The sequence below is a fragment of the Anomaloglossus baeobatrachus genome, chromosome 4, assembly GCF_048569485.1.
Source record: "Anomaloglossus baeobatrachus isolate aAnoBae1 chromosome 4, aAnoBae1.hap1, whole genome shotgun sequence".
Lineage (NCBI taxonomy): Eukaryota > Metazoa > Chordata > Amphibia > Anura > Aromobatidae > Anomaloglossus > Anomaloglossus baeobatrachus.
In genome coordinates this window covers 31,109,350-31,124,948 of record NC_134356.1, presented here as the reverse complement: position 1 = coordinate 31,124,948, position 15,599 = coordinate 31,109,350, and the positions used below count along the sequence as shown (strand labels likewise).

At 45.6% G+C, this 15,599-nt stretch overlaps 1 protein-coding gene across 2 annotated transcripts in view; it reads left to right on the top strand.

Moving 5' to 3' along the window:
* The first annotated feature begins 372 nt into the window (after positions 1 to 372).
* FBLN1 (fibulin 1) overlaps positions 373 to 15,599 on the top strand; it is a 98,796-nt gene continuing 83,569 nt past the window's right edge. For both annotated transcript variants that reach the window (XM_075344201.1, XM_075344203.1), the window contains exon 1: positions 373 to 455. In XM_075344201.1, the coding sequence (XP_075200316.1) occupies positions 398 to 455 (58 nt within the window). In that variant the 5' untranslated portion in view covers positions 373 to 397. The remainder of the gene's footprint in view (positions 456 to 15,599) is intronic.

Genomic DNA, 15,599 nt, shown 5'->3' with positions numbered 1-15,599 from the left:
CTGAGATGGAGTTAAATAATTTGAGGGGTCGTACTGTAACCCGGTTGAACCTATTAGTTGGAAGTAGTGCTGCCTGTGGTGCTAAATACTACCGCAGGGTGGTTGTTTGGGGATTTGTTTGCCCATGAGAAAACTGATGTGGTCCTGTCCAGAGTCTGTGCATGGCTTCACTTTTTGGAAACTTTTAGGAAAGTGAAGTAATAGTTCTAGATGGTCGGAAATGTACACTGACTGTCCCCCTCCTCAGACCCCTCCTGAGTGTTTGCAGGGAAAGGAGGACAGCCTTCTCTCCTGCTGCTTTCGGGATGTTCCTGCCTCCTCTTTTTTTCCCTCCCGCTCCTCCTACCCTGAGCTCAGACTGATCCCAATTCCAGGTTTCGTCCCCCTGTATTTCAGAATGAGTCTTCCAGAAATGATGCTGCTACTGAGTCTTCTCCCCTTTCTGCTTCACAGAGGTGAGTCCAAAGGGGTATAATCCGTGCCCACAGCGGGACCCTATGGTTGATCCCATGGGGCATTATATTAATTGCGAATTTGAGACTAATCCTTATAAATTCCTTGGAGTAGCGAGGGGTCTCCATTGTCCTTGTGCTTTAAGTAGGAATTTGCTACTTTTTTGGGCTTCTTTTTGGAAAGTTGAATATTTTTTGCACCTAAATGATATCAGATAGTATCTAAGCCATGTGACCTGGGACCCTCGCCATCAAAGGTGGAGGATACGGAAACAGCTGTTCCTCAAGAGCTTGCAATCTAAATATTAAAGGATAGCCGCATTTAATACTAATAGGCGTACGAAGATGGGAATTTTTTTTCTTTGCCTCCCAAAATTGTAGACATGTAGCAGAGCCGATGTGGTCTTTTGGCAAAACTCAACGTCACGACGTCCTGTACATGGCCCCTACTTCAGCCACACTAGACACAAATGACTCAAGTCTAAGGAGTTAACAAGTTCAGCTCTGCTACATCCGAATGCATCGCTGTGCCAGAGCGGAGTAGTGTGTGTTTCGGATCATCATTAATGTATACAGGAATTTCTTGGCATCCGATGCCCCTGTGATGGTCTGTTGGATGAGGCTCCATATATATAATGGTTGGATGTAAATACATCCAGATGTAGCAGAGCTTCGTTTGCTATTGCATAGTTTGAGCAGTCCTATGTAAAAGTTTGCGTAGTCTCCAAAGGGACTTGTGCCTGTCTATTGTGTGTACCATGGTGCATTCACCATAGTCGGGTCTACTATTAGTGTATTGGGGGGGGGGGGGACACGTGGGTTAGCACATTTCATTCAGCTAAGTATTGCAAAAAACAATAAAGGGGACCCCAAACTTTACACATTTGTGTCATTTCATATTTTGGGTTTTAGGGCTGTAAATTTGGTGGGGCAGGGGCAATATTCCCTCTGCAATATTATGGCGTATAATGGACGGGGGCTTTGTCATAGATTTCGATCTTTAACAAATTCAGCCAACTGGGCCAATTTTGGCAAGATGGGACGATTATCTCATGTGCATTGGGGTCTCCCGAGTCCCGACTGTCCCCCGATGGTTGATTTTAAGGGGAAGAAGGATTGGGACAGTTGAATTTCAGCAAATACTCTTGTTCTCAAAGTAACTATCCCTCCTCTCCCTCCATTACAAATGTATGCACGCTCTGCCAAACAGAGTGTGCATGTGTATGGGTAGGATGGAGAAAATGGGTGACGGCTGATTGAGCATTGAGGGTGCTGGTGGTTTGGTGAAGGACACGCGTAAAGATGACCATATAGAAGATGACTTATCAACCCCCCAATATAAACACCTGCACCCTCTGCCAAACAGAGTGTGCATGTGTATGGGTAGGATGGAGAAAATGGGTGACGGCTGATTGAGCATTGAGGGTGCTGGTGGTTTGGTGAAGGACACGCGTAAAGATGACCATATAGAAGATGACTTATCAACCCCCCAATATAAACACCTGCACCCTCTGCCAAACAGAGTGTGCATGTGTACGAAGAGGATGGAAGGAATAGCTGACGGCTGATTGAGCATTGAGGTTTCTGGTGGTTTGGTGAAGGATACACGTAAAGATGACCATACAGAAGATGACTTATCAACCCCCCCATTACAAACACATGCACACTCTGCCAATCAGAGTGTGCATGTGTATGGGGAGATTGGAAGGAATAGCTGACGGCTCAATGAGCATTGAGGATGATGGTGATTTGGTGACGGACACGCGTAAAGATGACCATATAGAAGATGACTTATCAACCATGAAATGGATTTTGCTAGGAAAAAGTTTTCTATTTCTATTGGTTTGTGTCAGGTGAAACGAATATACATTATACCCCTTTAAAGTCTAGCTTGGATGTGGTCACTAACAAACCCCTTTAACATCTTGCTTGGATGTGGTCACTTTCAAACCTCGGGATATAAGACCCGGTTATGAGGAGTCTTGTAATGGTGACTTCCCAAGTTCTTATCACTCATGCAAATATCAAGATTCTTAAAGGGGTTAGCTAAGATATTGGAGACTTGGTCATCAGTATCAGATTGGTGGGGGTCCTACACCAAGTCCCATGGCTGCTGGATGGGCATAGTGTAAAGAACTGGGACACCCTCAATCCGTACACAGCAGTAGCCCAATCTTGGACCTCTCCTTTAAGATATCCATTCACCATTAATGGAGATGAGAAGGAAATAAGTCTTAGGCAATAAAAGATTGGGCATGTTTAATTTCAATATGTCCCATCTCTCTTTACCCCCATCACAGCGGAGTCTGGAGGTCACCATACAAGTAAAATAACCTTTTCTGATATCATCGAGTTTATACAACTTTCTTGTGATCTATACAGTTGCCTCTCAGCAATGGTAGACCTAGCTAGCCATTGGTTCTTAAGGGGAAAAACAGATGTGTCTTGTTAGATTTTTATTGATACCTTCAATTCTTGATGAGAACAAGAGGTATCGGACCTTCATACACAAAATCTTCCCTCCAAATTTGGAGGGCAGAGACCCTTTTGTCCATGGCTGCCTTTAAGTTGACCATATAGATTAGATAACCAACCCCAATTTTCACAGGACCAGCTAACTACTGTGTATGGGGGTTGACTCAACTCTCCCCCGATGTCCAAGAATGATTGGAGGCCGGATATCCCATCAAAGATCTTCCAACATGTCTGAAGACCTAGATTTTTATTGATACCTTCAATTCATGATGAGAACAAGGGGTATCGGGCCTTCAAAAACAAAATCTTCCCTCCACGTTTGGAGGGCAGATTCCCTTTGTCCATGGCTACTTTTAAGTTGACCATATAGATTAGCTAACCAACCCAAATTTTGGCAGGAACAGCTAACTAATATGTATTGGGGTTGACTCAACTCTCCCCCGATGTCCAAGAATGATTGGAGGGCAGATATTCCATCAAAGATCTTTCAACATACCTGAAGATCCATAGTTTCCTTACAGGCATAGATCCACCCTGTTGTATGGCTCCAGTATTCTCTAATCTTTGGGCATCCATGACTATCTTGAGACAAAAGTGTCTTTGTCTGACCTAAAAAGGGGCAACTTCCCTTCATTTATGGGCAGTTACATGGGGCACCTTGCCAACCTGAGACGAGGAAGTTGACTTAGATGGACTCACCCCTAAAGACACGCAATTCTATTTGTACTGCCCTTTCCAGCATCTAATACAGTCATCCATGGCAGTCCGTCTTCACTTCTACACCCAACATCCTCAGCATGTCACCCAGGACACCTCTGATGCTTCATAGGCTCTGTGGCGTCATGATGGACATGTCACTAGGTCTCATGTGACATCATGACATCATGGGACACAGTAAAATTAAGTGGTGCCCAGGATGCCAAGGCAAGGGTGTAAGAGTGAAGAACGTTTGCCATGGTGGACCAGGGCCAGACTAGGGTAGCACAAATTGAATTGCTCATTTCTAGTGGTGAGTTCATTTAAGCCAACTTATTCTCGGGATAGAAAGAGACTGACAAGGTGCCCAATGTACCATAGTTCTCCAGAGATAATGGGAAGGTTGAATTGGATGCCAGCCCAGAGAAGCTCAAATTGAATTGATCATCACTATTCTCCACCTCAACTAGACTTGTCTAAATGACCAATTTTGTCACCAACCTGACAACCCTACGTAATAATCAGAAGACTATTAATAAAGAGAAGACTATTGGCTTTATCAGGGCTATAACCAAAAATTATGCCCAATTTTTAAGGCCACCTATATGTCATCTCGGCCTCCCATATGATCTGGTCCAATACTCATTCATCAAAACTGACCCTTCTAGAAATATGGATAGCCAAAAATAATGCCCTATTTTTAAGGCCACCTATATGTCATCTCAGCCTCCCGTATGATCTGGTCCAATACTCATTCATCAAAACCGACCCTTCTAGGAATATGGATAGGATGTAACTAAGGTTGATCTAAAGTATTTTCTTCTGCTTGATCTCCTTGAAAATCACTATAATACTTATTAGAAGGGATCTAACCCCGTATATGGCTTCATTATTCTCCCATTGTTGGGTTGTCCATGACCCTTTTGAGATTCCTGTGATCCTTAATCTGACCACCAAAAATAGGTGACTGACCTTCATTTATGAATACCCTGTCAACCTGGTTCTCCACCAAGACTAAGTTGACTGAGAAGAACCCACCATCTCAAGGAGAGTTGTCCAAATGACTACCAAACAGAAAACTACAATGAAAATGAACACACATTCTCGTTGATATTTACAGATAAATCTATTTGATTGACCAGGATAACATACGTCCAAGAATTGATGACAATTTTTGAAGTCACCTATATGTAATCTCTGTCATTCTCACTTATGATTTGGTCAACTACTAAATAGTGGGCACCAACCTTTCTGGAAGTACGGCTAAGAATTCATTAACATTCACCTAGTTTTTTTTTCTTCTTGATCTCCATGAAAATTATTTTGTTCCTTCCCCGAAGTGATCCAACCCCATGTATGGCTCCATTATCCTCCAAAAACTCGGGCTGTCCATTACCATCTTGAGTTAAAACTTGTCTGAGTCTCTTTATCTGACCCAAAAAGTAGTAACTGACCTTAATCTATGGGGAATTACATTGGTCACTTTGTCAATCTGGTTCTCCACCAAGACTAGGTTGACATAAAGGAACCCATCACTTTGAGTAGAGTTTTTCAAACGACCACCTTTGCCACCACCGTGAAACTCCTTATAGTAAACAGAAAACTACAAATAAAAGGAACACAAGTCCTCTTCGATAATTACAGAGAAGGCTATTTGTTTAACCAGGGTAATAAATGTCCAGGAATTGCTGACAACTAGCCCCAATTTTTGGAGTCACCTATATGTCATCTCTGTTGGCCTTACCTATAATCTGGTCAACTACTAAATCGACAGTACTACTCTTCCTGGAAGTACGGCTAAAAATTAATTTCAGTCCACCTAAAGTATTTTCTTGGCCTCTATCCCCTTGAAAATCCTTTAGATCTTTATCAGAAGTGATCCAACCCCCATGTATGGCTTCATTATTCCATATTTGGGCTGTCCCATGACCATCTTGAAATTAAAATTGACTGAAGAACCTTTATTTGACCTAAAATTTACTAACTGACCTTCATCTACGGGGAATTACACTGGGCACCTTGGTTCTCCACCAAGACTAGGTTGACATAGAAGAGTCCACGACCCCAATTTGAGTTGTCTAAATAATGACCACCTTTGCCACCAGCCTGACAACCCCCAGAAGTAAATAGAAGACTACTAATTAGTGGGACACACATCTTCGTTGATATCTAAAGACAAGGCTATTTGACAATAAATTTCCAGGAATTGCTGACAATTTCACAAAGTTTTGGAGCCACCTATGATCTGTTCAACTTTTAAATCATCAAAACTATCCCTTCTGGAATCCTTATGATCCTTATTAAAAATGAGGCAACCCTATGTATGGCTCCATTATTCTCCAATTTTTGGGCTGTCCATGTGCATCTTGATATAACAATTGACTGAGTTCCTTCATTTGACCCAAAAAATGTCAACTGATCTTCATGAATGGCTAATTACAGTGAGCATATCTTCAACCTGGTTCTCCACCAAAACTAGGTTGACTTATAATTTAGAAAAGTACACCACCCCAAGTAAGGTTGTCCAAACGACCACTTTTGTCACCAGCCTGACAACCCTCAGTAGTAAACAGAAGACTACTAACATCTTCGTCGATAAGACAAGTCTATTTGTTGGACAATAGTTGTCCAGGAATTGCTGACAATTATGCTACATTTTTGGAGCCAACTATGATCTATTCAACTACTAAATCATCAGAACTATCCCTTCTGGAATCCCTATGATCCGTACTAAAAATGATGAACCCCATGTATGGCTCCATTCCCCAATTTTTTGGCTGTCCACGTCGATCTTGATATAACAAGTGGCTTGAGTTATAGCTAGAGTTCTTTCATTTGACCCCAAGAATGGTACCTGACTTTCATTTATGACGAATTACAGTGTTCAACTTTTCAACCTGGTTCTCCACCAAGGCTAGGTTGACTTAGAAGAACCGAACACCCCAACTAAAGAGGTCGAAGAACTATGTTTGCCACCAGGTTGACAAGCCACGTAGTAAATGGATCACTCATCCTTGCAGATAATTAAAGACAAGATTATTTGTTTAAGAGGGACAATAAACGTCCAGGAATTGCCGACAATTATCCCCAATTTTTGGAGCCACCTAGACGTCATCTCTGTTGATCTCACCAATGATTTGGTCAACTACTAGTTTAACAAAACCCCAACCCTTCTGGAAGTATGGCTAAGATATAATTAAGGTTCATCTTGAGTATTTTCTTCTCCTTGATCATATTCTTCCCTCTTAATTACAATTAGTCACTGACTATTTAGGGGAACTTGTGATGAAGGTCTCCTGCTGACTACTGTTTATAGAGCTGGGCCCATCAAGGGCGAAATAGGGTGTTTGTCGAAGGGGTAAAATTAAAGGCAGGTTTAAGTGTCTGTTTACATCCTGTCCTCACATCAAAGACCCTTAGAAGATCATGTAAAAAAAAAAGTGAGGAACACTTAGAGCTTGGTGGGTCACATTTCTCAAGTCCCTCTGGCACCAGAAGACTTCATCAAAAAGTTACAGTGAAACTTGACTTATCTTCAAAGAAAGTCAGATTTCTGGAGAAACGAGGCCTTCACATGGTGATTAATATACACCGGCGTCCTGAAGCATTTACTACGATTCTATCCCCTCAGCTGTCATCATTGATTAGATCCATAAGATGAGGCCCCGGGCGGCTCCATCACCGCTCTTATGGCTCATCATTTATTGTTAAGATGTTTGTGTTCCTGTAGGTCTGTAAGATCCAGCAGAGCTATGGGGACTTCTAGTTTGGGTACAATGGCTGTCACTTACTGGGCAGCACTGAGGCTGTTATTGTCTTGTGGGTAGGGGGTTGACATTAGGTCGGGGGCTGTTGGGGGCTTGACCTATATTTTATCGAGTGGAAGGAAGGAAGACCAAGATTCTAGATGGATTTATGGTGGATGGAAGGATAGATAGATAGATAAATAGATAGATAGATAGATAGAGATGGCTCATACATTTACTGTCACATTGCGGTGGATTTGGATGGTGTCTTGGGGCCGGTTTGCAGACTTTTTGTAACATTCAGTCTCAATAAAGTAATGGAAAATCTAAGCAGAGGGTCGTCGTATTTAGCAGTTGGCGCAGATCAGAAGCAGCAGAAAGTTGTCTGATTCTCGGCTGTGAATGACACTTAAGTGCACATCCAGAGCTGGACCTTTCCCGGACCCTGGTACTTAACCCTTGGGGATATACAGTATATTTAATATATATAGCCAAGTGTATATGTGTGTGTGTGTGTATATATATGTGTGTGTATGTATTTATGTGCGTGTGTGTATATATCTGTGTATGTATGTGTGTAAGTATGTGTGCATGTGTGTGTGTATATGTCGCGGGCGGGGAGGAGGGTGGCAACGCTGCGCGCTCTCCCACTGCTCGGGTCCGGCCGCCGCTGCTCTGCGGCTGCTGCTGCTCGGTGGCTCGAGCGATGGGCCGGATCCCGGGGACTCGAGCGGCGCTCCTCGCCCGTGAGTGAAAAGGGGTGGTTGGTGGTTGTTTGGGATATTGTCCGTGACGCCACCCACGGTTGTGGTGATTTGTAGTGACACCACCGCTGCTCTGAACGGGGATCCCGGGAGCGGTGACTGGAGCAGCTAAGTTGTTAGTCCTCCCCTCCGTGGGTAGGGGGTTGATGGTCCCGGGGCCCGGTGATGGGGTAGGGCAGGATGTCAGGCGGGTTATGGGGCCTGGAGAGGTGCAGGGACGCGGGGGCAGCGCTGTGCCGTATGGCACTGTGGTACTCACTCAGCCTGAGACGTTGACACAGTTCACGGTAAAACATACGGCTGGAAAGACGGTTCCCACGGACGGCTGCTGTTGCTTTTCCCCGGTAGTTAACGGTGACTGTCTCTTTCCCTGCACCTAGTACTTCGGTTGGTATCGATGGGTTCCCACCGGTAACCCGCTCCCTGGCTTGGATATGGGCCGGAGGAGCCCCTCTTTGCCCGCAGGCGCTGGCCCTGAGGAACTGGTGCCCTGGCGGTGGCGGTGTCCCTCTCTCACGGTTGGACCTTTGCCTTCAATCGGGACTTGGTTGTTTGGAAACCCGGAGGTCCCCTTCACTGACGGATTTGGCAAATTACGGCGACTCCAAGCCTTGCCGGGATCCGAAAGGCCCCTGCCAATGGTGCTGGCCTCACTTTGTGTACCGCTCCGGTACCGTCGGGCCACCACCCGTCCACGGTCCTTTCGGCAACTCCGATCAGCCACTCCTGCAGACGGTCACCGCCGTCTGCTAACCTTGCTGTCTCTGTCCGGGGCACACACCCGGACGCTCTCAGTCAGTTTTGTCTGCTCTCTTGCCACTTTACTTCTCACACTTTCACTGTCTAAACTCCACTCTTCAACTGCTTGGTTTTCCCGCCTCCAGGACTGTGAACTCCTCGGTGGGTGGAGACCAACCGCCTGGCTCCACCCCCTGGTGTGAACATCAGCCCCTGGAGGAAGGCAACAAGGGTTTCTGGTCTAGCTTTGGTGTACCTATCCGGGGTGTAGGGTGTGGTGATGTAGTTACCTGTGACCCCTGGCTTGCCCAGGGCGTCATATATATATATATATATATATATATATATATATATATATATATATACAGTTAGGTCCAGAAATATTTGGACAGTGACACAAGTTTTGTTATTTTAGCTGTTTACAAAAACATGTTCAGAAATACAATTATATATATAATATGGGCTGAAAGTGCACACTCCCAGCTGCAATATGAGAGTTTTCACATCCAAATCGGAGAAAGGGTTTAGGAATCATAGCTCTGTAATGCATAGCCTCCTCTTTTTCAAGGGACCAAAAGTAATTGGACAAGGGACTCTAAGGGCTGCAATTAACTCTGAAGGCGTCTCCCTCATTAACCTGTAATCAATGAAGTAGTTAAAAGGTCTGGGGTTGATTACAGGTGTGTGGTTTTGCATTTGGAATCCTGAGGCTGAAAAAAAAGAAAAAATCCATCAGAGAGATAGCAGACATGCGTGGAGTAGCAAAATCAACAGTCGGGTACATTCTGAGAAAAAAGGAATTGACTGGTGAGCTTGGGAACTCAAAAAGGCCTGGGCGTCCACGGATGACAACAGTGGTGGATGATCGCCGCATACTTTCTTTGGTGAAGAAGAACCCGTTCACAACATCAACTGAAGTCCAGAACACTCTCAGTGAAGTAGGTGTATCTGTCTCTAAGTCAACAGTAAAGAGAAGACTCCATGAAAGTAAATACAAAGGGTTCACATCTAGATGCAAACCATTCATCAATTCCAAAAATAGACAGGCCAGAGTTAAATTTGCTGAAAAACACCTCATGAAGCCAGCTCAGTTCTGGAAAAGTATTCTATGGACAGATGAGACCAAGATCAACCTGTACCAGAATGATGGGAAGAAAAAAGTTTGGAGAAGAAAGGGAACGGCACATGATCCAAGGCACACCACATCCTCTGTAAAACATGGTGGAGGCAACGTGATGGCATGGGCATGCATGGCTTTCAATGGCACTGGGTCACTTGTGTTTATTGATGACATAACAGCAGACAAGAGTAGCCGGATGAATTCTGAAGTGTACCGGGATATACTTTCAGCCCAGATTCAGCCAAATGCCGCAAAGTTGATCGGACGGCGCTTCATAGTATAGATGGACAATGACCCCAAGCATACAGCCAAAGCTACCCAGGAGTTCATGAGTGCAAAAAAGTGGAACATTCTGCAATGGCCAAGTCAATCACCAGATCTTAACCCAATTGAGCATGCATTTCACTTGCTCAAATCCAGACTTAAGACGGAAAGACCCACAAACAAGCAAGACCTGAAGGCTGCGGCTGTAAAGGCCTGGCAAAGCATTAAGAAGGAGGAAACCCAGCGTTTGGTGATGTCCATGGGTTCCAGACTTAAGGCAGTGATTGCCTCCAAAGGATTCGCAACAAAATATTGAAAATAAAAATATTTTGTTTGGGTTTGGTTTATTTGTCCAATTACTTTTGACCTCCTAAAATGTGGAGTGTTTGTAAAGAAATGTGACAATTCCTACAATTTCTATCAGATATTTTTGTTCAAACCTTCAAATTAAACGTTACAATCTGCACTTGAATTCTGTTGTAGAGGTTTCATTTCAAATCCAATGTGGTGGCATGCAGAGCCCAACTCGCCAAAATTGTGTCACTGTCCAAAGATTTCTGGACCTAACTGTATATATTTGTGTGTGTGTGTATGTATGTATGTATGTGTGTGTGTGTGTATTTGTTAGGTCCAGGTGGTGGATCCACTGGGCCGTGCACCCCACCGGAGGCCTGGGTGCACGGTAGCCGGAGCACTAGCGTGGCAGGGACTGCGTCCCACAGGGGACGGGTAGAACAGTCACTGGGGCTTCAGAGTTCCTGGAAACAGTGCAGGAATCCGGGACAGGTGCCGGGTAGGAATGTCAGGCAATAGTATGATCACAGGACACGGCACAAGGGGGACCTGAGCACCTAGCTTTCAAGACAAGGCTTACAAGACACGTTGATCAGGCGTCGCCCACATGGAGAGGCCAGTCTTATATACCCAGCACAGCCTCATGTCATATCCTGCTTTAGCAGTGCTGGGCCCATAAGACCAGGAGAGTGGGCGCGGCCCGACCCTATACAGAAGCATGAGTCTAGGACTCAGAGTCAGACACATGAGACTGGGGACAGGACACAGGAGAGCACGAGCGGGAGCGGCAGCCATGACCAGCGGACACGTGGACTGGATCAGTGGGTAAGGAGCGGTGCAATGACAGTGAGACCGGATCGGTGGGTACGGAGCGGTGCCGGGATGGTGCGAGCGGATCCGAGGCATCGGGAGCGTGACAGTATTACCGCTAAAGGAATCCGTACCGTCACATTGTTTGCTCAGACTTTGTCTCGTGACTCAGGGAACGTCATAGATTATGTTTTGAGGGGAAAATGTAATCCCGCGCTTTACAGTTATCCCCCAAAAACCTGCTTACATTAAAGTCAATGGAGCTGGGAGCTACAGGTTATTAATAGGAGCTGTGATTGGTTGCTATAGGCAACGAAGGACATTCTTATTATAAGAAGCTTATGTGTGAGGTAATATTATGTCGGTGGGGAGATGGATAGCGAAAGAGAGAGAGAGAGAGACAGAGAGATAGACAGACACAAAGAGACCGAGACACAGACAGAGAGACAGACACAAAGAGACCGAGACAGACATACAGAGAAAGAGAATGAGACAGACAGAAAGACAGAGAGAGAGACAGAGACAGAGAGAGACAACCAGAGACAGAGGGAGAGACAGACAAAGGGAGCGACAGTTCCTATCCCGGGCAACGCCAGGTACTACAGCTAGTATATACAGTGTATGTATATATATATATATATATATATATATATACTCCGATGCCTTGAGCCGGGCCCCAGAGGAGAGCCAGCTCTAGCATGGTGCCCGCGTACAATCCCAGTATCCGAGGACCTGTGTACCGCCCCTGCAGCAGTCGGACTGCTCGGATCCGGGGTTGCTGTGGCTCGAGGGTCTCCGGACCCGGGGGTTGGCGGCCACTCGAAAGTGAGAGGGGATTATTTACAGGGGATAAGTGTTCGTAACGCCACCCGTGGTTCGTGGTAAGGGGAGTACCGCTGCTGCCGATGGGAGTACCCGGGGGAGATGGAGTGGGCCAGATGACGTTCCCTCCACGGGTAGGGTAGACTTCGGGACTCTGGATGGTGGAGGTGTAGGAGAGCGTGGTGCAGGCCAGGCGGGGAGAGTCAAGGGAGAGCAGTGTACTCACTCAGGCCATGTGGTTGTCGGTGCGACCATTAAGCAGACTCTGACACAGGAGTAAACCATGTCTCTGGGTGCCCCTGCCACTCTGGGGTGCTCGTTAGGGAATCCGTCCCCGTTGGTATTGCTGGCGGTCCGGAGCCTGCCTCCATGGACTTGTGTTTAGACATTTCTGAGTGACCCCTCTGCCTGAAACTGTCAGGATCCCTCTCCCTATAGCTAAATAGTGCAGCTGTGCTCTCGATGGCTGACACTTGGGATATCAGTGGGCCGCATAAGCTGGAAAGCCCTATCCCCCTCATTGTGTTGATCTCTGAGCTCTTGGGGAAAGTTCATAAAGAGACTATCCTCCACAGGTGAATTATCAGGTTGCGTGAAGCTACTTCCTGATTAGGGTCCAGTACCCTGCCGTGCTCGGTACCGGTCCGGTTACTAGATTTTCCGGTGCCGACCGTTCTCCAAAACTAAGTCTGGGCACCATTCTCCAATACCCTGCGACAATGTCTCCGACTCCTCCAGTACGAGACCACCGTCTGCGTCCTAACCAAAAGTCTCCCAGGGAGCTACAACTGCCTCAGCTCCTCACTCTCTGAGGGCTACCACTTCACTGACTATGTCCCTCCCACCAGTCTGCCTGACCCCGAGGCGGGTGGCCCTATTCCAGCTAGACCGCCCACTGGTGTGCCTGACAGGGTGTGGTGTGAGGTGTGGTTAGGATTTGAGTGCTGATGGAAGCAATACCAGTTGTTAGGATCCCAGAACCATGGAGGGTGGGTTCTGCACCATAAGAGACAGGGGTGCAGTTCCCTGTGACACCCTGAGAAGGTCAGGGGCGTCACGCCTGCACGTATCAAAAATCCCCTTCTCCCGCGACTTCTTGGCTATTTCACACTATGGACTTAGAGATTCACTGGGTCCCATCTCTGCACATTATGACAGGTGGAGAAAGGTTTCTCTCACTGTGATTGATTGCCAGGGAGAGCTAAGGGAGGTATTGTAGAGGCCTCTGTATAAATGGGTGATAAATGACAGCAGACGACTTCCAGTCCTAAAAACTGAAAGATGACGATGCCATGAGCTCCATTCAAGTAAATGGGCCAGAGCTGCAATACCCAACAAAGCCTGTGGGCTAAGGGGGCGCTGTTTTACGCCATCTTTTAAAATAGAAGAGGAGGGATTAGACCTTATACTTCTCACAGTTTAGAGCTTTCCTAGACTCCAGACTGGCACTGATACACTGGATGTAATTGTAGCAAACCCTCAGCTGTGAGAAGTCTTGCCATTTTCGGGGGTTTCTGGACGGAGAGCGGATGGTTTATTCGGCCAGATGTGAGATTATTATTCCAGATCTTCACGTACGACGTCCAAGAACCTGACACGATGAGATAATGTGAAGCTGACGTCGCTGCATGGAGGTGACATCCAAAGTTCAGGATCTGATTATGTCACGTGCTCGCTGAGGATCACAGATCTGCGGCTAAAAAGATCGTAATTCATCAGATTATGTGGAGACACGCAGTACCGTACCCCATTGTATCCCACTGATCCCAATACCAAACATCAAATATGTATAATGATAAACACTCTTACTGCTCCTCCTGGAAATGTAGGAATCCAACCAGATGATACCATTCCCCTGGCAAAGGGCATGTGTCCCTCCACAGGTGTCATCTTATGAAACTGATTGGACTTAGCAGGGGCCCCCCAATAAGTAACACCTAATTGTCACTGTATTCAGAAATTTCCAGGAGGAATAACAGAGGAAAAATAATGATATGGTGTAAAGCTCTAAGAAAAAATAAATCCAAAATTGTTATTTATTTGGAAATACAATGATTTACTAACTAAGAAATGGGGCATGTTATTGTGAAAGGAGGGGGAGGAGGTGATCTGTGATATCACCTATTGTGAATAGTGGATCCTGTGATATCTACTGTATATAGAGGTGTTATCAGTCATTATACAGGAGGAGGAGGTGAGCTTTGACATTGCCTATTGTGAATGGTGGATCCTCTGTCATCAGTCATTGTACAAGAGCGGGAGGAGGTGAGCTGTGACATCACCTATTGTGAATGGTGGATCCTGTGTTATTTACTGTATATAGAGGTATTATCAGTCATTGTACAAGAGGAGGAGGTGAGCTGTGACATCATCTATTGGGAATAGTGGATCCATCATTATTCAGGAGGAGGTGAGCTGTGATATCACCTATTGGGAATGGTGGATCCTGTGTTATTTACTGTATATAGAGGTATTATCAGTCATTGTACAAGAGGAGGAGGTGAGCTGTGACATCTATTGGGAATAGTGGATCCATCATTATACAGGAGGAGGTGAGCTGTGATATCACCTATTGGGAATGGTGGATCCTGTGTTATCTACTATATATAGAGGTATTGTCAGTCATTGTACAGGAGGGGGAGGAGGTGAGCTTTGATATCGCTTATTGTGAATGGTGGGTCCTCTGTTAATTACTGTATATAGAGATGTACAGGAGAAGGAGGTGAGCTGTAATATATCCTATTGTGAATGATGGATCCTGTGTTATCTACTGTATATGAAGGTGTTATCAGTCATTAAACAGGTGAAAGAGAAGGTGAGCTGTGATATCACATATTGTGAATGGTGGATCCTGTGATATCTACTGTATATAGAGGTGTTATCAGTCGTTGTACAGGAGGGGAGGAGGTGAGCTGTGGCATCACCTATTGTGAATGGCGAATCCTGTGTTATCAGTCATTATACAAGAGCAGGAGGAGGTGAGCTGTGACATCACCTATTGTAAATGGTGGATCATGTGTGATCTACTGTATATAGAGGTGTTATCAGTCATTAAACAGGAGGAGGAAGAGGTGAGCTGTGAGCCTTAATGCTCCCCTTCTTTATTTATCATTATTTATCTCACTCCTGGCTCTTCCATGTGCCAGTGATAGTTCATTCTATGATGACCTGAGAAGAAATTGTGTGTGTAGAAAGCTGTGGTTATCTTTCCAGTGCATGCAGAGAAGTTCCCTTGTTTCTGTCTCCCTGTTTGTCTCCCCTTACTTGTGTTGTATTTATGTTAATAGTAAGACTAGTGTCTTGCTGGCCTGCTCACTAGCCAGGACTAGTCTAGGGTCAGCCAGGACCTAGGCACGTAATCGCACAAGGGGGTAGAACCCATCTATGGATGTTAGGGAGCGCAGGGATCAGACACATT